This window comes from Hypanus sabinus, chromosome 16 (assembly GCF_030144855.1).
Source record: "Hypanus sabinus isolate sHypSab1 chromosome 16, sHypSab1.hap1, whole genome shotgun sequence".
Lineage (NCBI taxonomy): Eukaryota > Metazoa > Chordata > Chondrichthyes > Myliobatiformes > Dasyatidae > Hypanus > Hypanus sabinus.
Genome location: NC_082721.1, coordinates 71233268 through 71258640, shown reverse-complemented (window position 1 = coordinate 71258640; position 25373 = coordinate 71233268). Strand labels below are relative to the sequence as shown.

The window sequence follows — 25373 nt, the reverse complement described above, 5'->3', positions numbered from 1 at the left end:
CTTCCTCAGATCCCCAATAAACTCCATACTCTAAACCTCCGCTCTCTGCTTAAATCATCCACAACTCAGCATGGTTGGAATAAGAAGATGGATGGAAGGCTCTTCCAGCAAGTTATACCTGACCTATCATGTAATTGGACATTTACCGTAGCTGGCCTATCATGCCATTGGATATTTCCCATACCTGACCTATCACGCCATTGGACATTTACCGTATCTGGCCTATCATGCCATTGGACATTTACCGTATCTGGCCTATCATGCCATTGGACATTTCCTGTACCTTACCCGTTATGCCATCAGATATTTACATCTAGCCCATCATGTCATTGGTTGCTACCCAGAAGGAATTTGAGGTGTTCCACCTCCACTCTGAGTTTGGCCTCATGTCAGAATGCGTATGGAAAGTCAAATTGAGATGAGAGGCCACCAGGAGATCCTGCCTTGTGTGGAAGTTGCTTGACAGAGCATCCTCCAGTCTGTGTCACCACTCACTGATGCAGAGAAAACCGCATCAGATACAATAACAACTCCAACAGTCTTGCAGGTGAAGTCACCTCGCTTGAATTGGTGGTGAGGGAGGCGGTGTAGGGGCAGGTGTAGAACTTGTCACCTTTCAGGGGTAGGTGCCAGGAGGGAGATCAGGGGGTGGATACAGGGGAGTGGTGGGGAGAGCAATCCCTGTGGAAAGCAGAGATGAGAGGAGTGGAGGAGATGTACTTGGTAGTAGGAATCTGTTGGAGATGGCAGCAGATGTGGAGAATAATGTGCTGGATATGGAGGCTCGTGGGATGGTATGTACGGACAAGGGGAGCTCTAACCCTGTTATGTCAAGAGCAGGGAGTAGGGGGTGAAAGAAGATGAGTGGGAAATGAAGATGTCGCTGAAGGCAGCATCAATACAGTGGAAGGAAACCCTCATCCCGAGAACAGATGTGGCAAATACAGAGGAACAGAGAGTGGAAGATCTCCTTTAAAGTAACAGAGTAGGAAGAGTTATAGTTGAGGTAACTGTGAGAATCAGTGGGCTTGTAAAAAAATGTCTGTAGATAATCTGTCTCCAGAGAGATCAGGAAAGAGGATAGGGGTGACAGAGTTGGACTAAGTAAACTTGAGGGCAGGGTGGAAGTTGGGAGACAAAGTAGATAAAATTGACAAGCTCAGCATGGGTGCATGGTGCAGCACCAATGCTGTCACCCATGTAGCAGAGAAAGAGTTGGGGCACATTACCAGGGAAGGCTTGGAACATGGACAATGCCAGATAGCCAATGAAACAGCAGGCATAGCTGGGGCTCAAGTGAGTTCCCATGGCTATACATTTGCTTTGGAGTAAGTAGAAGGAGCCGAAAGAGAAGTTGTCGAGTGCGAGAACCAGTAGATGGAGGGGAACTGGTTAGGTCTGCTGTTGAGAAAGAACCAGAAAGCTTTCTGATGGGGTTGAATGAGTACAGGGCCTGGACATCCATGGTGAAAATGAAATGATGAGGACCAGGGCACTGAAAATTGATGAAGTGGTGGAGAGCATGTGAAGAGACAAAGATGCAAGTGGAAAGGGACAGAATGTAGTTGAGATATGTAGACATGAGTTCAGTAGAGGAGGAGAAAGCAGAAACAATAGACCTACCAGGACAGTTAGACTTGTGGATCTTGGGTAGGAGGTAGAAACAAGCGGTGCAGGGTATGAGAAATATGAGATTGGTGCCAATAGATGGGAGGACTTCAGAGTCAATGAGGAGGTTGGAGATGGTTCAGGAAATAGTGGCATGGTCTTTCCTAGTGAGGTCCCAAACAAGAGTTATGAATGAGGTCAGAAAGGCAGAGGTCAGTCTGCCAAGCTACTGACCGTGTCTGCGGGTTTGATGGTGAACTTGGAATTGGTACAGAGACAATAAGTTTGGAATGGTGAGTTGAGAGGTGAAATCAGGACGGTTGGTGTCCCACCAACAGTTAAGAGATGAAAAGATCCAGAGCAGGGTGTCCAAGAGTAGGAGGAGAATGGAAGATGGAAAAGGGTGTGGGGAATCCTTGCCAATGAAGTAGGCTTAGAGATGGTGGCAATGGAAGCAGAGCTCAGTGTCGTGGCGGGTGCAGGACTCTCTGAGGAGCAGGCACAGGGGGACATAGTTATGGTCTTTGCTGAGGACACAACATTCCGCCCAGAGAGGGGAAGGTTGGAGGGGATGGTGAAGACACATTAGGGGTTGGAGTTGAGATCAGGATAGGGTGTGGGTTGGATGGGTCAGAGTAGGTTTGAGGTGTTTAGGGAAAATGGGGGCTCAAGGAATTGAAGGGGGTCTTGGGGTAGGACTCACTGAGACACCAGGGTGGAAAAAGAGCAGCAATAGGACCCAATGGTCTCCACCTGGAGGCAGTTGGAGCTGAGGTTCAAGTTAGAGGTGGAGGGGGCTGCCCTCTTTCACTTTATCCCATGGTCCACTGTCCTTTTCTTCAGCCCTTAGCATCTTCTACCTATCACCTCCCACCTTCTCACATCATCCCCCTTTTCCCAACCAACACACTTTCCCCCTCACCAGGTTTTACATATCACTTGCCAGCTTGCATTTCCCTCCTTCCTCCCCACCCCCACCACCACCACCTCATTCTGGCTTCTGCCCCCTTCCTTCCCAGTCCTAATTAAAACATAGAACATAGAAATCTACAGCACATTACAGGCCATGTACCCTGCTCTAGAAACTGCCTAGGTTTACCCCACCACATAGCCCTCTATTTTTAAAACTTTTTAGTCCTGATGAAGGGTCTCAGTCTGACTGTCCATTTTCCTCTGTAGATGCAGCCTGACAAGTTGGGTTCCTCCAATGTTTTGTGTATGATGCCATTGGTTAACTCTAAAACCACTTCCACACATCTCTGGCACTGAGATTTTGGGATGTGTTAGCCTTTTATCTTAGCAACTTCCCTTGAGTTTTTTTTTTAAAGATAACTGAGTTCTTCAAGACCTTGGTTATGTGATGCTTCTGGTGGTGTTGTGTCTTCTGTGTAGGCACACAAAGTGATTGTGAGTTCCTCTGTAATGTTGATTCTCCTGCCTCTTCCTGCAAGGGGCCACTTTTGGCCTTGCCAGTCTTGTCCTTCCCCTGTACCAGTGAAAATATTCATTCTTGAGACGCTCTCAGAATATCGACAGAGTGGAATTGTTTTTAGCAAAGTTCATTGTGTTCTGAGTTCTCACCGCCTCTATACTCTGCCCCAATCACACTTCATTCCACAGAAACCCCTCCCTCGCCCCGTCAGACTGAAGCAAGGGCTGGTGGCAGGATGAAGAGGTGGGGACGGAGCAGCTGCCTTACAGAAGGAAATACCTTTGCTTTGGAACAAGAATTAATTTATTTTTAAGGAAGACCAGTCCCAGCCCTTAAAGGGACAGACTTCTGTGGAGGGGTCTCGGCCTCTCCTCACTCTGGATTAATCTGAATCTGAGCCATCGCCCAGTCAGGTGACTCACTACAGCAATGACTGAACAATCTACTCAACTTCCTTGCTCCAGATTTAGACAGACACGGGCTCCTCCCCAGTGCCCTGAGAGCTCACAGTTGACCCAAGTTACCAACAGCAGTTCAACCACTTGTAGTAACCCTCCGGCCTTGGAGGATGGGGGAGAGTATGGGTCAACTCCTTCAACTCACCATGTTCATGTTCAATAGTTGGTCCATACACTGATGTAATTTGCCAGCAGTAGCACTGTGTCCTTCTGTCTCCACAATTTAGTTGTCTATGTAAATACGTTTTAAACAGAATGATTACATCTGATTCCAGCACCTCCTCTGTCAGCGTATTCCAGATATCAGCTTGTGTGTAAAGAAAACATACCCCTTAAATCCCCTTCCTCTCACCTTAAACTGACACACCCTGTTTGTGAGACCCCTGTGGTCATAAAACGATTCTGTCCATCTATCTTACCTCTGCCTCTCAAGCTCAGCCCCCTTCACTTCAAGGAAAATTATCTCAGCTCACTCAATCTACTCAGCACTAAAGTTCTCCAAACAAGGCAATATCCTGGTAAATCGCCTCCATTCTTCCCACAATGATGAGAACTGTAAACATGGGTCTAAGCAATGGTTTGTCACGTTGCAACACAATGCTCCAACTCTTCCATTCTGTATATTTTAAGCTTCAGCCTATGAGGGCAATTGTGCTTCACTACCCTGTCTGCCAGTGCTGCCACTTTCAGGGCAGTCTGGAATTAAACAAGTCCAGAGTCGAAGGCATATTTGGCGTTGGCCTTCATTAGTTGACAAATTGAGCTCAAGAGCCACAAGGCAGTTCTATAATGTCTGATTAGACCACACTTGGAGTACTGTGTTCAGTTTTGGTCACCTCGTTGTAGCAAGGACGTAGAAGTTTTACAGAGATTTCCCAGGGTCAAGATGGATTGCAGGGCATGTCTCGTGAGCAGAGGCTGAGCAATCTAGGGCCTTTTTTCTCTCAGAAGAAAAGGAGAATAAGACTTGATAGAAGTGTGTAAGATTATGAGGGGCATAGATAGAGCATCTTTTTCCCCCAGAGGACATCATTTTAAGGTGAGAGGAGCAAAGCTCAGGGGAGATGTCAGATACTCTTAGAGAATATTGTGTGTCTGGAATGCACTGTCAGACTGCCAGTGGTGGTAGTAAGAGGTTGACAGCTTTTAAGTAGACAATTAAAAGATTTTTAGATGGGAATATGGATGTCAGAAAAAAATGGAGGGTTATGGGCTGTGTAGGAAGGAATTTTTAGACTGATCATGGAGTAGGTTAAAAGTTTGCACAGCATAGTACTGTTCTGTCCAGTACTATAGATCTATCTAGGCCTGTACTGTTCTATCTAGTACGATCCTTGCTTGTTGCTGAGCAATGGGTCGAAAAGGTGGTTAAGGAGGCTTATGGAATGCTTGTTGTTATTAGTTGAGGCACTGAGTTCAAAAGTCAAGGGGTTATATTGCAACTTTATAAAACTCTGGTTAGGACACATCTGGAATATTGAGTACAGGTTTGGTTGCTCCATACAGGAAGGATGTTGAGGCTTTGGAAAGGCTGCAGAAGGGGTGCCTGGTTTGGAGGGCATGCACTGTCATGAGAGGCTGGATAAACCTGGTTGTTTTCTCTGATGTGCTGGAGGCTGAGGAGAGATCTGAAAGAGGTTTACAAGATCAAAAGAAGCGTAGGTAGAATGGACAGAGATGATCAGTTTCCCAGGGTTAAAATGTCTAAAGCCAGAGAGCATGCATTGAAGGAGAGGGGTATGTGAACCTAAGTTTTTACTCTGAGAATCATGAATGCCTGGAATGCGCTGCCTGGTATGGTGGTAGAGGCAAATACATTAGAGGCTTTTATGGGATGTTTGGATCAGCACATGACAGAGGGATGTGGACATGGTGTTGTTTGGAGGGATTAGTGTTTGGGCGTTTCCGATTTGCTTTTTAGCTGGGTCCGCACAATGTTGTGGGCCTAATGGCCTGCTCTTTTGCTGTATCGTCCTATGTTCTAGCATGAAAAATGCACAAATTGCCAGAGGCAGCAGGGGGTTGTAGACTCAGCAAGCTCCAGCCCAAACGTAAGCCTCCTCGGCACCAATGACATCCACAAAAGGCAGCATCCATCACAAAGGACCCCCGCTATCTGGGACATGCACTTTTTGCACTACTACCAGTGGGGAGGTGGCACAGGAGCTAGAAAACTCACACTCAACATTTAAAGAACAACTTCTTCCTCTCTGCCATTGGACTGACAGTCCATGAACCCTACCTCATGACTTGTCTTTTGTACTATTTATGTGACACGGTCATTTTGATGTCCTGCAATAATTTTCATGACACGTGTCAGGGATAATAAGGCTGACTAATTCTGACCAAGAGCTGGTCAATCTGTTCCCTCTGCTGGGAGGAGCAACACAAACCAACATCAGAACCTTAACCTTTGGCAAGCATTCAGCGACCATAGACTAAACCTGCACTATTTGTGTACATGAAAATGTGGCGGGGTAAACATTTGTAATGCATTCGACAGGATATAACTTTACATTTAAAAGAGATCAAAATGAACTAGGTAACCCAAACAGCTTGTTTCCATGTTATGAATATAGAAAACTCCTAAATCAGCAAACATGGTGTGGACTGCTGCCACTGTAAGTCAGTGAACAGGGAGAATCAGTGTGCTCTTTAACATTCAGTGTTAAACGAAATCGCCTCTTTCCACATCTAAATGCCAAGGTAGTTTTTGTTCAATGCATCAGAAGAAACCTTTTGCTTTGAATGTCAAGTGCCTTGGTGTTCCCACATCAATGGAGCGAAAGGAGCAATTAATTTTGATTGGCAACTCACAGGCCAACTCCCAACTAATGAAGGGAAAGAACATGTTTTTATTTGCTGGGTAATTCCAGGGTCATTCAAACCAGATGAGAACACCAAAAACTTTGAGCGCCCACTTACAGCGGACAAGTTTAAGGGAGATGTAAATTAACAAAGCCAACTGTAAAAGTTTCTGCTTATTTGTAAATTTAATATAAACTAGATTTATTGGTTTACAATCTATCATTGCACAAGAATTCTTCTCAACCCACCGTGAATTCTTCTTAGAACAGATTGCAATATGAAAGGTTACAGGAGGTGGAAGATGCCAAGCCCAGAGCCCATGTCACTGGCATAAGGGATGAATGAAATCTTGCCTCATTTTGGATAGGGTCATTTGAACACGAGGAATGGCAGCAAACAGCCACCTCACACCTTGAAGCAGTTCTACTACTAACAAAGATCTTGGCTGGCCCAACCTAATCTTCATCACTACTTTCCCCACTGTCCTTATATTCCCCAATGATCTCTGTAAAACTGCTCATGCAAATCTATGCAAACACAAGTCTTTAATATACATACATACACATACAGATGTCAGACAGATACACACATATGTAACCCTCTCACTAGGCTCATATACAAACTTGGCTGGACAAGAGGACTCAGCTGACAGCCATGCGACCCAGTGGTGAAAAGGCTTCTTTTCGCAATATACGTCTAGGGTCGGTATGATTTAAGGTTCAACCGAACAGGAAAGTTGGGATGTTCCAATTAACAGAACCCTAATTTAAGAGAAGGCTGTGTAAGTATCGTCCATAGCAAATTATCGGTTGGCAAGGAGAGCACGGAGTGACCACTCCCCACTGAACAGCGACAGCTCCTCGGTAGAGATCGTTAAGAGCACCAGATTTCTTGGTGTTCACCTGGCGGAGAATCTCAACTGGTCCCTCAACACCAGCTCCATAGCAAAGAAAGCCCAGCAGCATCTCTACTTTCTGCGAAAGCTGAGGAGAATCCATCTCCCAACCCCCATCCTCATCACATTCTGCATAGGTTGTACTGAGAGCATCCTGAGCAGCTGCATCACTGCCTGGTTTGGAAATTGTCCCATCTCGGATCACAAGACCCTGCAGCGGATAGTGAGGTCAGCTGAGAAGATCATCGGGGTCTCTCTTCCCGCCATCACGGACATTTACACTACACGCTGCCTCCACAAAGCAATTTGAAGCATTATGAAGGACCCTATGCACCCCTCATACAAACTCTTCTCTCTCCTGCCATCTGGGAAAAGGCACCAAAGCATTTGGGCTCTCATGACCAGACTATGTAACAGTTTCTTCTCCCAAGCTATCAGACTCCTCAATACCCAGAGCCTGGACTGACACCAACTCACTGCCCTTTACTGTTCCAATTGTCTTATTTATTATTTACTGTAATGCCTGCACTGTTTTGTGCACTTCATACAGTCCTGGGTAGGTCTGTAGTCCAGTGTAGTTTTTTTCTGTGTTGTTTTTACGTAGTTCAGTGTAGTTTTTGTACTGTTTCATGTAGTACCATGGTCCTGAAAGAAGTTGTCTCATTTTTACTGTGTACTGTACCAGCAGTTATGGTTGAAATGACATTAAAAAGTGACTTGACTAGAAATGAAAACAGATTGTACACTGCATAAAATTATAATGAAAGTATAATGTAAATAAAATATATTTACGAACTTCGGCTTTATCAAACTGTTATTAAGGAAAAGAATGAATAAATAAAGAAATAAATAGATAGATAGATAGATAGATAGATAAATAAATAAATTTTAAAAAGGGCCCATTAAGTTAAAGCAGTCTAAATGTGCACATGACATTGAAGCTCACATCTTCCAAAAGTCGGGTATAACATATACATACACATGTACACACATACACACATCTGTAATGATCAAGTTGTTTGGAATTGAATGACCTTGTCTGGTGAACAAAGGCTGAGTGAGTGTGGGATTACAAATGGCACTCCTCTTCCATCCGTCCCACACCCTTCTCGCAGTGCTCCACCCTCGCCATTCCCAACATCTTTTGCTCCCACCGGACTTACAAACTCGCTCCCTGCTCCACATCGACAAATACAGTACCATAAAAATTCTTAGACGCCCTAGCTATACACATGGTGCACAGTGCTGTATGTTCAGGAATCCCAAAGGTCAACCACCCAAGAGAAGAAATTTGACCACAATACAATTTCAAGTGGGCAACTCCGTATTCTGACACTATGACCCCCATCTCCAGGTAACCCCACTCAGTATCTCCTTCAGGAACAAAAATAAACTCCAATTCCAATGGGCTCAAGCCGTCATCACCATATTGCAACCCTTTTTATCCCAGGAAACTTCCTTCCACTGTGTCCACAGTATTGGAGCTGTGGTCTCACTGCTGCCCTACACAGTTTCACCAACACACTCTCAATGATCCTACTTGCAACGAAGGCAGCTTGTTATACCCCATCATGCCCTGTGATGCTGTTGCATCCTGTGACCTCACTCATTTACATTTTCCATTCTCCCTCTCCCCACCCAAGAGGAAATTACCTTCACTTTTCACCTTTCCATCATATTTGCCAACTACCTGATTTTACTCTGGGTCCTGCTGAAGAGCCTCAGCCCGACACGTTGATGGATTTTCCCACCACAGACGCTGCCTGGCTCTTTCGGGAACTTGTGTGCTGCTGCCTCTGCAGGATCTTTATGCCCTCCTGACAGCTTGATCAGCTACCTACCTGCACATCCAGTACAAAGTTGCTGTAATATGCACACCACTCTCACCCACATCATTTACATTAAAATGGTGAGTGCCCACACTGAACTATATGGCACGGCACTTTAGTGAAGACCAACCCAAAGAGGAACATTTAGCTACTGCACACCCTTATCCATGTTATTGACCTGTTCTCTGGAGCTCATGCAGTGATCTTTGGGACACTTCAATAATTAAAGTACGGAAATCCAAATATATCAGTGGCACCCTCGATCCATTATTTCATCTTCAAACAATTCCAGAAAGTATCACAACTATTTCCGTTTCATAAAACTACGTTAAAAGCATAGTTCAAAATTAAAAGTAAATTTATTATCAAAATACATATGTCACCATATACAACCATGAGATTCACCAATTAACTTACTATTCTTTAATTATTTATGGTTTTATATTGCTATATTTCTTCACTATTCTTGGTTGGTGCGGCTGCAATGAAACCCAATTTCCTTCGGGATCAATAAAGTATGTCTGTCTGTCTGTTATTTTCTTTTTGGCATTCACAGCAAACATAATAGAATCAATAAATTATCACTAAAAAAGCAATATGCAAAAGACAACTACAGCTTTCTAACTGCCCTGCTACCACTCCCGAATATCACCTCCCATTATTAATAACAATGAACCAGGCAAAAAGACTACAATAAAAAGCAGAGAGAGCACACCTAACTGCAGTTCCCATGCAACCTGCAGAGTTCTCCAGATTATTCAAATGAGGAGACGATGCTCTTGCAGAATAAAGCATCAAAACTTATAAATTAGATTTCCAGAATGATCCATATTGAGAAAGTTCCCTCGACACAATTTATCACTTGAACATGCACACTAGCTATCAAAAATATGTTAGGATAGACACTCATATCAGACAAAACTGTGCTTAATACATCAGGACCACAACTGAGGGGTGAGATATGAACTGATTTCCCATCATGAGACACAGGCAAATGAAAAGTTAACAAATCTTCCCAGTCTCTGGACTTCCCTGTCACTTAATGACCATTTATGACAGGTATTTTTATTTTGGATTCTTAACAAAGACAACACCTTTTGCTGGACAACAGACCAGAATGTGACTTTGTCACTGCAGTCCTCATTGTTTGCAATGTGCGCTGCCACTATTACAATGTAGAAAACAGTACCACAACTGTATAACTGTGGTGGGTCATGTGAGGACAAGCTACTGTCAGCGACAAAAAGTACAGACTAAAAGTGGGTGTAGAGGGGTGAGGGGTAACGGGAGGGTGTAGAAGGGGTGAGGGAAAGGTATTGAGGGGGAAGGCCAATGTCTTTAACACTGTTCAGCGTCCCCCTTGCTCTCACTGACCCGTTTCCATGCATCCTGTTGGTAGCAAGAACTCCAGGCTCAGAAGATACAGTCAAAGCCTCACACCACAACTCAGATACAGGACAGACTGTAATCAGACTAAAACATTGGGAGAAGCTGAAATAACATCTTTAAAATATTCTCTAAAAATAGGGAAATGAAATTTTCAGTAACCTTGACCATTGGGGGCACATTCACAAATACCAGCTGAAGAGAGCTCTGTTGCAAACCAAACCCTTAGTTAAACCTTTGATAAAAAGAGAAGGACCTATCCCCTGAAAACTGCGACAGTCCCGAAGTAAGAGCACCTGGGCACAGCGTCAAAACCAGGTAATGACAGGCTAAGACAGTGGAAAGGTGAAAAACCCCCTTTGATGACACTGTCCTAACCAACCAGAATGAAAATGATTAGATTATTACACTCACCAGTAATGCCAAAGGCCACATGGCTATAAACGATGGGGATTACTTGAGGAGAACTGGGGATGAAGTAGGGAGGTACTAAGGGTTTGTGAACCCTGGAACAGACTGTGAAAATACACACAACTTTATACTTGCTTGAATTTAGGTCTAAGTTACAGGTTTTATGGAACCAGGTGAGTAAACCAAACTCAGATGCAAATCAGCTAGTATTTGAACAGTAGATGATGCAAAATATTTTGCATTCAGACCATTAAACTCAGATCACTACCAGTCTCCAGTTTAGTTCTCTCCCATTTACCAATTTGTTGATCCAGTTCATCAACACAGCTGAAAGCAAGAAAACAGCCAGCACAGGAAACACAGAGCCCCAGCTGTGTCATATTTACTGATTCTCCAGTAAATCAGGACATCATTGAGAGCTCCTGTCATGATTCTAGCCCATGCAATGATTGGGAGTACTGGCTCTTATTGTGCTTGAGTACTGTTAGAGATGAAGTGGAAAAGTGCCAGGAGGACTTCAATGTCTCCAGCTCAACTTCAAGATCATGAACATGATTGTTTCTCAAGTAGTGTTCCCGTCAAACCAATATATACACAAAATATCTAGTGGTCCCCTGTACAATAAATATATTTGTCATTTTATGTGGAATTTGATCCCAGCTCATAAAGCTCCTTCATGGAGACGTCCCTGGTATCACCACAAAGCAGCCAGGCCATGGTCTTCCCAACATTCAGCGCCTGCTTGAAGGATTTTAATTCTAATGCATTCTGACAGCCGGAATCACAAGTAGCATCTATTGGGGTCAGTTTACCAAGAAGGCCTCTTCATAGGTAGTCATTCTGTGGGGGAGATGGATCTGGATTAGATTTTGCTGAACAACAATTCAGAGAACAATGTGATGCCTCTCATACCATCTCACCCACCTCTACACTGAGGTGGATCAGAGGGACCTTCCATGAATGGAATGGATGCAGACTCAGTGACATGGAATGCATTCCAAGTTTAGCCATTCTACCTGGCCGTTTAACAGGTCGCCGTTCATTAATTCCATTCAGGAGGGACAGGGCTAGGCTCAAATCCTGTATTAATTAACACCATCTCAAGGAAGGGGGATACTTAACACATTCAAAACCCCATAAGACACAAGATATAGGACCAGAATTAGGCCGCTTAGCCCATCAAGTTTGCTTCACCATTCCATCATGGCTGATATGCTATCCCTCTCAATTCCATTCTCCCGCTTTCTCCCCGTTACTTTCCACACCCTGATCATTCAGGAACAAATCAACCTGCACCTTAAATATACTCAATGACTCTGCCTCCACAGCTATCCATGGCAACGAATTCCACAGATTCACCACACTCTGGTGAAATAAACCTTTTGTTCATCTCTGTTTTAAGTGGATAGCCCTTAATCCTGAGGCTTGTCCTCTGCTGCAGGACTCCCCCACTATAGGAAACACACTCTGCACATCCACTCCGGACCTTCAATATCCAATAGGTTTCAATGAGATTCCACACCCACCCCCCCCCGCCCCATTCTTCTAAACTCCAGCGATTACAGGCCCAGAGCCATCAAACACTCCTCATATATTAACCCCTTCATTCCTGGGATAATTCCCATGAACCTTCACTGAACCCTCTCCGATGCCAGCACATCTTTTCTTAGATAAGGGGCCCAGACTGCTGACAATACTCCAAGAGCAGACTGACCAATGCCTTATTAAGCCTCAGCATTACATCCTTGCTTTTGTATTCTCGTCCTCTCAACATGTGGCTGAACATTGCACTTGCCTTCCTTACCTGAAAGTTAACCTCTACGGTCTACATAAGGATTCCAAGGTCCCTTTGCACCACTGATTTTTGAATTTTCTCCTCGTTTAGAAAATAATCCACACCTTCATTCCTTCCATCAAAGTGCATGACCCTACACTTCCCTATTCTGTATTCCACCTGACCAAGTCAATGGACAATATAGACAATAGACAGTAGGTGCAGGAGTAGGCCATTTGGCCCTTCGAGCCAGCACCGCCATTCAATGTGATCATGGCTGATCATCCACAATCAGTACCCCGTTCCTGCCTTCTCCCCATATCCCTTGACCCCACTTGAGTCCTTCTGTAGACTCCGTAATTTCTCAACACCACTTGCCCCTCCACCTATCTGGACTGTGGACTCAGCTTTGCATATCAGGGGTTTTTAAAGAGTGGAGAGGCATAACATGACCAGCAGAGATATTGAGAAGCAAAGCAGAGAAATCAAAAGTTAACAGACAAGAAAGGAAACAAAACTGCAGAAAGATTACCTTCATTTTTCTGTGTTGAAATAGAGGGATGGAAGGCTGATAACACCTATGGGGATGAGAATTGATGTCTGGATCACTGGCCTCGGAGAGCAAAGAACAGATTTGACTGGCTGATACTGAGGCACTGAGGGTTAAGTTGTGAGCACAGGTTACAGTTTAACCTTGTATCCCCATGAGTATAGAAGAGGTTTTCACCACACTTCTGTCAGGTACAGGAAACTATTTCAGCACAGATTCCGTGCTGGCTGACATTCCCATTCCAATTTTTCCTGCAGCCTGCTCTTCCCATGTTCCTGTCAACCTGACTCATATTCTACACACTAGACAACTCACAGCAGTCAATCAACCCATGAACCCACACGTCTTTGAGACACTCAAGGACCAGAACACCTAAAGATAGTCCATGTGGTCCCAGAGAGGATGTGTGAGTGCCACACAGACAGCACCCAAGGTCAGGATTGACACTGGAGCTGACAGCAACCTACGTTACCACCATGTAGCTTTAGTGAAGGATTCCATGTTGATACAGAGGCTTGTTGATAAACAGTTTCCTTTGGTGGGAGGCCAGAGTGAAGAGGCAACTTTTCCTTCACATTAGAGAGATGAGGACTTCATGCAGGAAAACTGTGGGACTCTTCCCCCTTGAGAAAGTTATGCAGGCTGCAGGTCAGAGGGTTCCCCACAATTGAAACCATGAGATCTGGGAATCAGGATGTCAAGGAATAAAGAACCCTGGCGAGTAAACACAGATCCAACAGATATAAAACTGATTCTCAGGACACAAATGAGGCCTAGAGACCTCCCCACACGCCCACCTTGCATCCAGTGTCCCCGCTGTGATCAAGAATCAGACAATAGGTACGTGGGTAATGATCCCGGCTCCACAGCACCCTTTGCTGAGTTTGGGCTGAATTTTGAACTCAGAAGCTCACCTCACCTGGGGCTGAGGACAGTTCATTAAGTCCCACCTTACCCATCACAGCAACAGAAAAAGGAGCAGACAGAGCTCTCCACCTCACGGAATTTGCCCGAGTTCGGAGCATCTGTACACTCAGCGATAAACTCGCGAAGCTCGATCCCGTGGTGCTGGAATGGAGAAATTACACAGATAACTGAACTAAACACGTTGGACGTAAGGAACATACAAGATACTAGAAATTGCATCTTTCAAGAACAAGGTCAGAGTGTGGTCACACTTGCCCTTCCCGTAACACCATCTGATATGCAGGGAGATCTCCACCAGTTAGTGCTGGGGGACTAGGCAACTACAAGGCAAATCAGCTGATGATCAAACTTGGTGCAACAGCCCCCTCTTATGGTCATCTGTTCAATCAGAATGATCCTTAGCCAAAGGAACTGACCTCCTCAAATGGTATTGAAACAAAACCCATCGCTAAAACAGTGATAAGTTATGAGCCACAGATATATATTGTAAAATGTGTTAGATATGACATTCATATTGGAAGTACCGAAAGGTTAAAGTCAGTGAAGTGCCGAGACATAAATAACCACAATGACCTTTCTATACTGTACATAACAAGATCTCACATCTGCAGCAAGTGGGACCAACCCACTGGTTTTCAGGGGCACTGGCTAAAAGACAAATGAGCTCAGACATGAACTTTCTCCAGTATTCCACTAAGAGTAGAGTGCAAGGGATCCTTTTTCCCCTTGAGTATTGCAGAGATCTGCCTCACTCAGAGTGAAGGAGAACATTGCCAGGAACCCACTCTACTCCTCGTAGGCAAAGAAGGGTACACCACACCACATGCTGTTTACACATTACAGGCAACAGTGACATATTCCATGAGAACTGTATCAGCCCAGATAACTGTGGATCTGGATACGGGTGACACAGCTACCGTCAGATGTAACATTAGCTGTCAGTGTCTCATCTCTTCCAATCTTCTTAGCTTTGGATTCTCAGGCACCCTACACCAACACTTAAGCACTTGTCCTTCCAAACAACAGCTTAAACTGAGAGCACTGAATAATTCTACATCACCGATAAATTTACTGTTCTTATAAATCAAATTTTACAGAACACAGACAGGCCATCTAATACTAACGGAACATAGAACAGCACAGGTTCAGGCTCTTTGACCCATGATGCTGCACTGAACTAATTAAACATCTAATTAATCCCTCCTGCTTGCACCATGTCCACTTCCTTCCATTCTCTGCACATTCACATGTCCATCTAAAAGCCTCAAACATCTGCCTCCACCACCAGCCCTGCTACATATTCCACTTACCCCACACATCTCTTTTGAACTTCCCCCCCCCAATTCTTAAATTCACAACCCCTAATATGAGACATTTCAATCTGGGGAAAAAAGACCCTGTCTGTCTATTCTACCTATACCTCTCAATTTCATAAACTTCTATCAGGTACTTACTCATCCTCTGCCACTCCAGAGAAAACAACCCAGGCTTATCCAACCTCTCCTTATAGTGCATGCTCTAATCCAGGCAGCATCCTGGTACTGTCAACCTCTCCTGCACCCTACTGAAGACATTACCTAGAATAATAAAAGCAAGCATCTTGTACACCTTCTTTATCACCCTATTATTCATTCTTTATTCATTATTTGACCCAAGATGGCGGCGCGAGGCAGTTTGCAGCGGCCACTCTGGAACTGATTATCTGTTATTTGTGAAGTGGAGTGCCGTGCGTAATCATAATCGATTGAAAATGGACATGGAAGCATGGAGAAACATCAGGAATTTCCAGGAAGACCTTCTTCGTTGCTGCTGCTGCTGTGAGGTCCGGGACTCTGCTGGGAAGAACAGGCCCCCAGTCCTCGAGTTGTGTTGCTGATGGCCGTTGGCAGGCCGTCTTAATACACTCAGCAGAGGATGGTGCTCGGAGAAGCTGTGCCGGAGGTGATGGTCGTCAGCTCAGAGGTTCAATGGACTCGGGTTGCTTTCGGTGTGTGCTGCATCTGCGAGGCTGGTTTCGACAGAGCTTCCATTGTGTGCTGCGTCTGAGGCTGAGTCGGGCGGCGCCTTGGAAGTCCATAGCGGGGGTATTCCCTTCTGCCGCCGGCGTGGGATGGCGAGTCTGTCGGAACCCTGGGGACTTGTGGAAACTGTGGTGATTTCTTTTGAACTTAGTCCTTTAACATCTTGGACTATTTTTACTGTGCCCATAGTCTGTTTTTTTTAATCAATTATGCTATTGTTTGCACTGGTGTAACTATGTGGTTTTGTGCAGGTCTTGTAGCTTTAGCTTTTGGTCTTGTTTTGTCTGGTGGATTTGGAGCTCCTTTCTGGGGAACACGCTAGACAATAGCGCGATATTAATACGCAGCAGCCTCTCCGGACTCTGGATTGGGGATTGCCAAACGTTATGTGGATTTTCTGGTGTAGTCTGTTTTGTTATATGCTTTTGTGATATCATTCTGGCGAAACGTTGTCTCATTTTTTAAACTGCATTGCATTTGTGGTTTCTAAATTACAATAAACTGAATCGGAATTCTGCAGCCACTTTCAGAGACCTATGGACTTGGACCCAAAGATCCCTCTATGCACCAACACTGTTAAGGGCCCCACCATTAACCTTTACGTCTGATCTTCAAAGTCAACACCTCGCATCTGGCCACATGAAACCATTTGCCATTTCTCTGCCATATCTCCAACTGATCGATCTATATCTCACTACGTCATTTGGCAATCTTCTACACCCTCCACACATCCACCAATGCATGCATCATCTGTGCACCTACTAACACACCAAGCCAAATCACTTGCATACCTCAAGCAGCAGAGGTCTCAGGACAGATCCCTGAGTATCAACACTAGTCACAGACCCCCAGTCAGAACAACTCCCATTGCCAACTACCCTCTGTCTATGGGCAAGCCAATTTTGAATTGGTGACCTAAGTTTGAATTTGGTGACCTAATAACTTTAATGTACTTCAAGACCTAACACTAAGTTTCAAAGATGCCTTGGCATATTAGCACACTCCACACTCCCTATTTTCTATGCCCTTCTCTTTAGTGAATACTGATGCAAACTTAAGACATCACGCACATCCTCCAACTCCAAGCACATGACCCCCTCCTTTAGTAATACACAAAATGCTGAAGGAACTCAACAGGCCGGAGGGAGTGAACAGTCAATGTTTCGGGCCAAATCCCTTCATTGGGCCGGATTTAAAGCACTCGCAGAATGTCTCATGTTTGTGTGTCTCTTCTTTACCTTTGAATGGTCTTATCCCTACCGTAGTTATCCTCTTTCTCCTGATATCTACAGAACACCTTGGGATTCTCCATAATCTCATTTGACAAGGACTATTCATGCCCCCTCCTGACTCTCCTAATGCCCATCAGTTCTTTTCTAATTTCTTCATAATTCTCAAGGTCTCAGTTTGATTTTAGTTTCCACAACCTTACATACTTTTTGGTCTTGATTATTTTCACCACCTCTCCTGACATCCTTCCATTCTGGAACATATGCCAGTTAGTCTTTAAACATCTTCTGTGTGTCAGATGTGGACTTGTCCAAAAACAGCTGTTCCCAATTAACTCTCCCCTGTTTGTGCCTAATACTATCTTAATTGGCCCTGCATCAATTTAATACTCTCCTGCAAGATGCATACTTATCTATAGTTATCTGAAAACTTGAGTTGTGATCAAAGTATGTCCCTACTGAAAGGTCAGTCACCTGGCCAGGCTCAGTATCTAACACCACTTCCAGTACGGCCTCTCCTGTAGTTGGACTACATCCACTGATTCAAGAGACCTAGCTAAAAAATTCTCCCCTATCTAAACCTCCGGTACTAAGGAGATTTCAGTGTCAACCAAGTCTCTGCAATGACCACAACATCATCATTCCATGTTCTAATGCATGTGCTAAGTACATCACCCTTAAGCCTAACACTCCTAGCATTAAAATAAACTCATTTCAGCCCGTCAATACCACTGTGCCTATTAGCTTGATCCTGCCTGTTCTTCCTTGCAGACTTACGGGTCATGACATCTACCTTCATCTCAGTCCCTCCACTTTCTGACTTAGAGTCCCTGTGCTCCTTAAAGATTCCCAGCTGCACTGGTGAACCTCCCCGGCCAGGATACTGGTTCCTCTGTCTTGGAAAACTTGCCCTAGAAGGGATTCCAATGAAATACAACGTCCTGAAACCTTGCCCCACTTCCTCAGCCACACATCCAGCAGCTTTATCTTTTTATTCCTGCCCAGGCTCGCACTTAACACTGGGAATATCTGGAAACTATTAACTTCAAGGTTCTGCTTATCAGCTTCTTTCCCAACTCCCCATGCTTGCTCCACAGGACACTTCCCCCCTTTTTACCCATGTCATCGGTGCCAGTGTGCACAAGGCCTTCTGGCTGATCATCCTCCACCCTGAGCATGTTTTACAGCCGCTCAGTTATCTTTAACTCTGGCACCCAGGAGATAACACACCATCATGGCTTTTCTTTTGTGGCTACAGAATCGCTCCTGTCTCCCTAAGCATCGAGTCTCCTAACACTAAAGCTTTAAGTATAAAGTATGTACACTAGAGACAACTTTGAGATTGGTTTCCTTACAGGCAGCCACAAAACAAAGAAACCCAATAGAATTGATTTTAAAAAGACCATCATGCATCAAATGTCCAGAAAAAGAAAACAAATCGTGCAAACGAAAGTAAGCAAATAACATTCAGAGCTGAAGTTCACGAAAGTGAGTCCACAGCAGTGAAGCCAGTCATCCAGGAGCCCACTGGTTGCAGACCACAACCTCAATTCAGTGCAGAGATGAGTAAACCTCGCCGAGCAGTGAGCTAACACTGGCCCAGCCTTCACCTCCAGCACTGACACCCTGACCTTTTCAATCTGGCCTGGCATTGAAATTAGCCAGACAGCACGCCATTTCTCGCTGTCAGACCCTGGCCCTGCTGCTTCGATATGCTCTTGGGCGTGGAATCTATATTATCTGTTGTACAGTCACTCTGCCTGACTTTACCTGCAGCTGCTCAGCTTCAGATTCAGCTGCAGTATCTCTGATCGCCTGTACCCAGAGAGCTAACGACCCCTCAAAGGGGTATACATCACTGAGGGAAATGGTTACATGGGAATGCTACACTGTCTGCCTGCTGCTTCTACCTTTCCTGGTAGTCATCCATCTGCTGCCTGAAACCTAGCTGTGACTATGTCACTAAAATGTCAATTATGTTCTCAACATCTTAGACAATTCCAAGTACATCCAGTCCAGCTTCAGCTCCTTCACGTGGGGAGCGAGGTGCATTTCTAACAGGTGAAGTCATTGGGGTAGTGGCTGTCTCCTTGATCTCCCACACCCTGCAGGAGGAGCATGCCAATGCCTACACTGACATTCCAGCTACTCGAATCAGAGAATAATTGTAACGACCTCACCTACACGTGCTTCTTCCTCTGCTGTGAGCCAGATCCTCAGCACTCGTAGCTCAAACACAGCCACTCCAAAACGACCACTTTGCTGGACTCTGCTTCCCTTTTCATACCTCCAAGATGCCTTCTAAAACACTACTGGTTCCTCCCCTCCGCTACTGCGGCCAGACCAACAAAGCCACGCTGATTTTCTTCAATCAATTCATGGCCTGTTCCTATGAGCTTTTCCCCCTCTTTTTTTTTGCTTTACTTATTTAATTTACTTTTTAAATATACTTATTGTAACTTATAGTTTTTATTACTGTGTATGCAGTGTACTTCTGCTGCAAGACAACAAGTTTCACGAAATATGCCGGTGATAGCGAACCTGATTCAGAATCTGACATCAGAATCTTTTCCTGCCACTAACAAGACCCCTGCTGCCCTTTGTAGGATAAAGGCATTTAGGGGCACATTTATTGTACTGCATTCAATTCCAAGCTTCGTATTGGATGGATGGGGAATGTTTGGTGAGGGTGCAGAGATTTACCAGGATTGAAGAAGGAGGCTGTTTTCCCTAGACCGGTGGAGGCTGAGGGAAGATTGGATAAAATTATGCAAGACATAGATAGGTTAGACAGACAGCATCTTTTTTGCAGAATTGAAACATCCAATACTAGAGGCCATATATTTAAATGGGGGGGGGTGGAGTACAAAAAAGAAGTGCAAGGCATGTTTTCTTTACCTTTACACAGAGTAGTGGGAGCTTGAAATGTTCAGCTGGGTGGGGTGGGGGGATGGAAGAAGCAGACAGTGCAGGAGCATTTAAGGGACTTTTCAAAGGCCGGTGCTGTGCTGTTCTTTGTTCTATACCATAGTTGTTCTTCTCCTGTCATTTGGCACCTCATCCATTGTAAATGAAACATTAAAAATCTGTCAGGGCCCCACGAGGTCTGGGATGTATCCAACTTTAACTCTCAGTCTTCAAGAAGTCAGCTTGTAATTTCCCCACCACCACCCCTGAACTCTTCAACTACTATATTTTTGTCCTTTGTGAATACTTTCAAGAAGCGTCATGTTGGACTTCCTCCACATTCTGACTCCACACTTCCAAACCCAGAAATGATTCGATTCCCAAAACATTCACGTGTTCCACTTGACATTCTTTGTTTCATAAACCAGATTCCATAACCTTCCTCCACAATCGTACGCAAATTCAGAGCCTGGCACTCATAGTTCCCCAGAGTTGAGACATACGCCGCAGCTTTACAAAATACTGGCTAGACCACACTTGGGGTATTGTGTGCTGCCCTAGTTGCCTCACTGTAGGAAGAATGTAACTGCACTGGAGATTGCAGACAAGATTCACCAGGATGACATCAGATTGCAAGGCAACAGTGTGCCTTGTAGGGCTGTGAAAACCTGTGCCAACCAACTGGCATTGCATTTAAGTACATTTTCAATCTCCCATTGCTACATTCGGAAGTTCCTAGCTGCTTCAAAAGAGCAACAAGCGTGCCAGTACCCAACAAAAGCTGGGTGAGCTACCTTTATCATCCTGTAGCACTCAAAACTATGGTAATGAAGTGCTTTGAGAGGTTGGTTATGGCTAAAATCACCTCCTGTCTAAGGACCTGGACTCATTACCTATCACCACAAAAGATCTATAGTGGGTACGAAATCATTGGCTCTCCAGGCGGCCTTGGATCACCTGGATAATATGAATACTTACGTCAGGCTGTGTTCAACATTTATAAATTTCAACATTTATCATGATCATTCTTACAGTTCTGATCAAAGAGTTCCAAAACCTGGGCCACTGCGCCTCTCTCTCCAACTGGATCCCTGACTTCCTTACCAGAAGACCACAGTCTATGCAGATCAAAAATAACTTCTCCACCTCGCTGATAATTGACACTGGCGCACCTCAAGGATATGTGCTTAGTCCAATACTCTACTCTTTCAACACTCATAACTGTGCAGCCAGGCACAGTGCAAACACCATCTATAAGTTTGCTGACAACACAACTTTTGGCAGAATATCAGATAGTGACGAGAAGGCGTACAGGAGCAAGGTAGATCAGCTGGTTGAGTGGTGACCCCACCAAGCACTCAAGCGTGCAGCAAAGCATCAATAAAGTCACAGACTTGCAGTACCCGGAAGACTACTGTTCACCCGGTAGTTCAACATTCCACAGGCTCTCTCTCTCCTCCTAATAGGGGAAAAAGAGGAGTCCCCACTTCACATTGCCTTTAAAGCACATTTGCTGTTTTAATGCTAGTTTTGCCAAGATTATCCAGCAGAATGCGTGGAAGGAACTGGTCTCGTCGCTCGCCTGCAGGATTGTAACTTTCAGGGTGTTTTTATGCTCACTGAGGCATCTGGCGAAAACTTGCTGATGGGACTGAAATAAACGATGTGATGGAATCACAGCCTGGTATGGAACCACCTTGTACGGAAAAGCCAACTAAATGAGTGGATATGGCCCAGTCCATCATGATAGAACTCTTCCCACCACTGAGCACATCTATACAGAACATTATTACACAAAAAACAGTCAAGGACCCACACCACCCAGGCATGTTCTCTTCTCACTGTTGTCATCAGAAAGGTCTCAAGACTCAAAAAACCAGGTTCAGGAACAGGTATCACTCCTCATCCATCAGGCTCTTGAACCAAAGGGCATAATTTCACTCGCCCCATCACTGAACTGTTCCCACAACCTATGGACTCACTTTCAAGGCCTCTTCATCTCATGTTCTTGACGTTTATTATTTATTTATTTATTACTATTCTTTATTTATTACATTTTTCTCTTTGCTTTTTGTATTTGTAGTTTGTCATCTTCCTTTTCTTTTAAAAGGTGGCTGGGGTTCAGTCAGAGCCCATGATCTGTGGCTAAAACTATGGTTCTTTGCAAGTGGTGGGTCTTCGGACTGGCTGTGTAGCCTGGCACCATGCTATCTCCAGGAACAGCCTGGAAGCTGTGCGCCTTCGAGGAACTTTCAAACAGCTAATGTGCAAAAAAGGTCAAATCATCCAAGTAATAAAAAGTAATGCAAATGGCTCTTGCAAATGGTGATAGACAGGAGCTACAGGGAGGTAGTTTCCCTGAGGCTGCAAGTAACTGGGTGACTGTCAGGAGAAGGCGGGGAAATGCACAGCCAGTGCTGAGTATACCAGTGGCCATTCCTCTCAATGAGAAGTATAAAATTTTAGAGCCTATCAAGGGGAACGACCAGGGAGAGCCACAGTGACCGGGTCTCTGGTGCTGAGGCTCAGAAGAGCAGAAAGGTGAAGAGGACTGCAGTGTTGATAGGAAATTCCTCAGTCAGGGGAACAGAGACGAACTTCTGTGGGCACGATAGAGACACCCGGATGGTATGTTGCCTCCCTGGTGCCAGGGTCAGGGATGTCGCGAATCTGGTCCATGGCATTCTCAAGGGCAAGAGTGACCAGCCAGAAGTCTTGGTGCATATTGGCACCAATGATATAGGTAGACAAGGTGAAGAGGTAGAAAGCTGAGAAACAGACCTCCAGGGTAGTAATCTCTGGATTGCTGCCTGTGCCAAGTGTCAGTGAGTGTAAGAATAGGAGGATTTGGCAGGTGAATACATAGAGAGAAGGTTCTTGGGAAACTGAAAGGTCCGAAGGTGGATAAGTCATGTGGACCAGATGGTGTACACCCCAGGGTTCTGAAAGAGGTGGCTGAAGAGATTGTGGAGACATTAGTAATAATCCTTCAAGAGTTATAGTATTCTGGAATGATTCTAGGAGACTGGAAAATTGCAAATGTCATTCCACTCTTCAAGAAGGGAGAGAGGCAGAAGAAAGGAAATTATAGACCTGTTAGTCTGATCTCAGTGATTGGTAAAATGTTGAAGTTGATTGTTAAGGATGAGATTTCAGGGTACATGGAGGGCCATGATAAAATAGGCCACAATCAGCATGGTTTCCTCAAGGGAAAATCTTTCATGGCAAATCTGTTGGAATTCTTTGAAGAAATAACAAGGAGTATAGACAATTAGTGGATGTTGTGCTCTTGAATCTTCAGAAGAGCTTTGTCAAGGTGCCACACATGAGGATGTTTAACAAGTTCTGAGCCCATGGTATTACAGGAAAGATTCTAGCATGGACAGAGCAATGGCTGATTGGCAGGAGGTTAAGAGTGGGAATAAAGCAGGCCTTTTCTCACTGGTTGCCAGTGACTAGTGGTGCTCCACAGGGGCCTGTGTTGGGACCAATTCATTTTACGTTATATGTCAATGATTTGGATGATGGAATCTATGGCTTTGTTGAAAAATTTGCAGAAGGTATGAAGATAGGTGGAGGGGCACATAGGTTTCAGGAAATAGGAAGGCTACAGGAGGATAGACAGATTAGGAAAATGGGCAAAAGAAGTGGCAGATGGAATACAGTGTCAGGAAGTGTATGGTTATGCACTTTGATAGAAGAAATGAAAGGGTTGACTATTTTCTAAATGGAGAGAAAATACAAAAAACTCAGGTGCAAAGGGACTAGGGACTCCTTGTGCAGGATTCCCTGAAGGTTAATTTGCAGATTGAACCTGCGGTGAGGAAGACAAATGTAATGTTAGCATTCCAAGAGGAATGGAGTATAAAAGCAAGGATATAATTTTGAGATGTTATAAAGTACTGGTGATGCCTCATGGAGTATTATGAGCAGTTTTGGGCCTCTTATCTTAGAAAGGATATGCTGACATTGGAGAGGGTTCAAAGATGGTTCACAAAAATGATTCCAGGATCAAACGGCTTGTCACATGAAGAGTGTTTGATGGCTCGGAGCCTGTATTCACTAGAATTTAAAAGAATGAGGGGTAACCAAACAGAAACCTATCAAATTGTGAAAGGCCTTTATAAAGTGGAGGTGGAAAGGATGTTTCCTATGGTGGGAGAGTCCAAGACCAGAGGACACAGCCTCAGAATGGACGGGTGTCCTTTTAGAAGAGAGATATTCAGCCAGGAGAGCAGTGAATCTGTGGAATTCATTGCCACAGGCAGCTGTGGAGGCCAAGTCTTTATGTATATTTAATAGATCACTGATTGGTCAGGGCATGAAGGAATAAGGGGTTGGGTGGGGGAAGGCTGGAGATTGGGGCTGAGAGGAAAAATGGCCTAATTCTGCTCCTATATATTATGGTCTTCTGAACATTCAGAACTAAAGTTCAAGAAAGCAAGTTCACAGCCTTGAAACCAGTCACAGCCGATCCAGGGGCCAGTTAGTTACAGGCTGTAGCCTCAGTTCAGCACAGAGACAAGTAACCATCACTGTAGCGAGCTGAACACCAGCCCGTGCCTCACCTCCAGCCCCGACAGACACCCTGGCTTTTCAATCTGGCCCAGCACTTAAATCAGCCAAACCAGCTTTTTCCTCACACTTGGACCCAGGCCTGCCCCTTTGATGCACACTTGAGCCTTCATTCTGCCTATACCCAAGCCTTCTAAACTAGCCTGCTGCTAAAATTGGTCAAACGTCAGCTCATTCCTTGCTCTCAGGCCCATCCCATGCTGCTTTGATTCAGCCCATACACATCACCTCACAAACATCCTGCATCTTCCAGACTTCCATTCACACCTCAGAAAAGGCCAGGTCGCGCAAGCTCAGCTCTGAAAGGGAAGCTGCATGCTATTGACCACAGCAATAGTTCTCCAGAAAAACTGTGATTAATAACGTAGTTAGCACTTTTATTTACTGCCTGTAAGTCATCACTGTGTTTCACCAGTGCCATCTCAAACAGCGACCATGAAAATAGCAGACAACTGCAAAAGTCCACCTGGTTTCTGCCAGTCACCCAGGGAAGGAAAGCTGCTGCCGTGTCCTCACCAAGTATACGGGTATCTGCAGCCCCACAATGACTCCAAACTGGCACA

The 25373-nt window shown here is 44.8% G+C and overlaps 1 protein-coding gene across 1 annotated transcript in view; it reads right to left on the bottom strand.

The window, feature by feature from the left end:
• Window positions 1-10019: 10019 nt before the first annotated feature.
• Window positions 10020-25373, bottom strand: part of LOC132405863 (uncharacterized) — a 40809-nt gene continuing 25455 nt past the window's right edge. Inside the window, exon 5 of the mRNA XM_059990853.1 lies at window positions 10020-11667. Within this exon, the coding sequence (XP_059846836.1) occupies window positions 11631-11667 (37 nt within the window). The 3' untranslated portion in view covers window positions 10020-11630. The remainder of the gene's footprint in view (window positions 11668-25373) is intronic.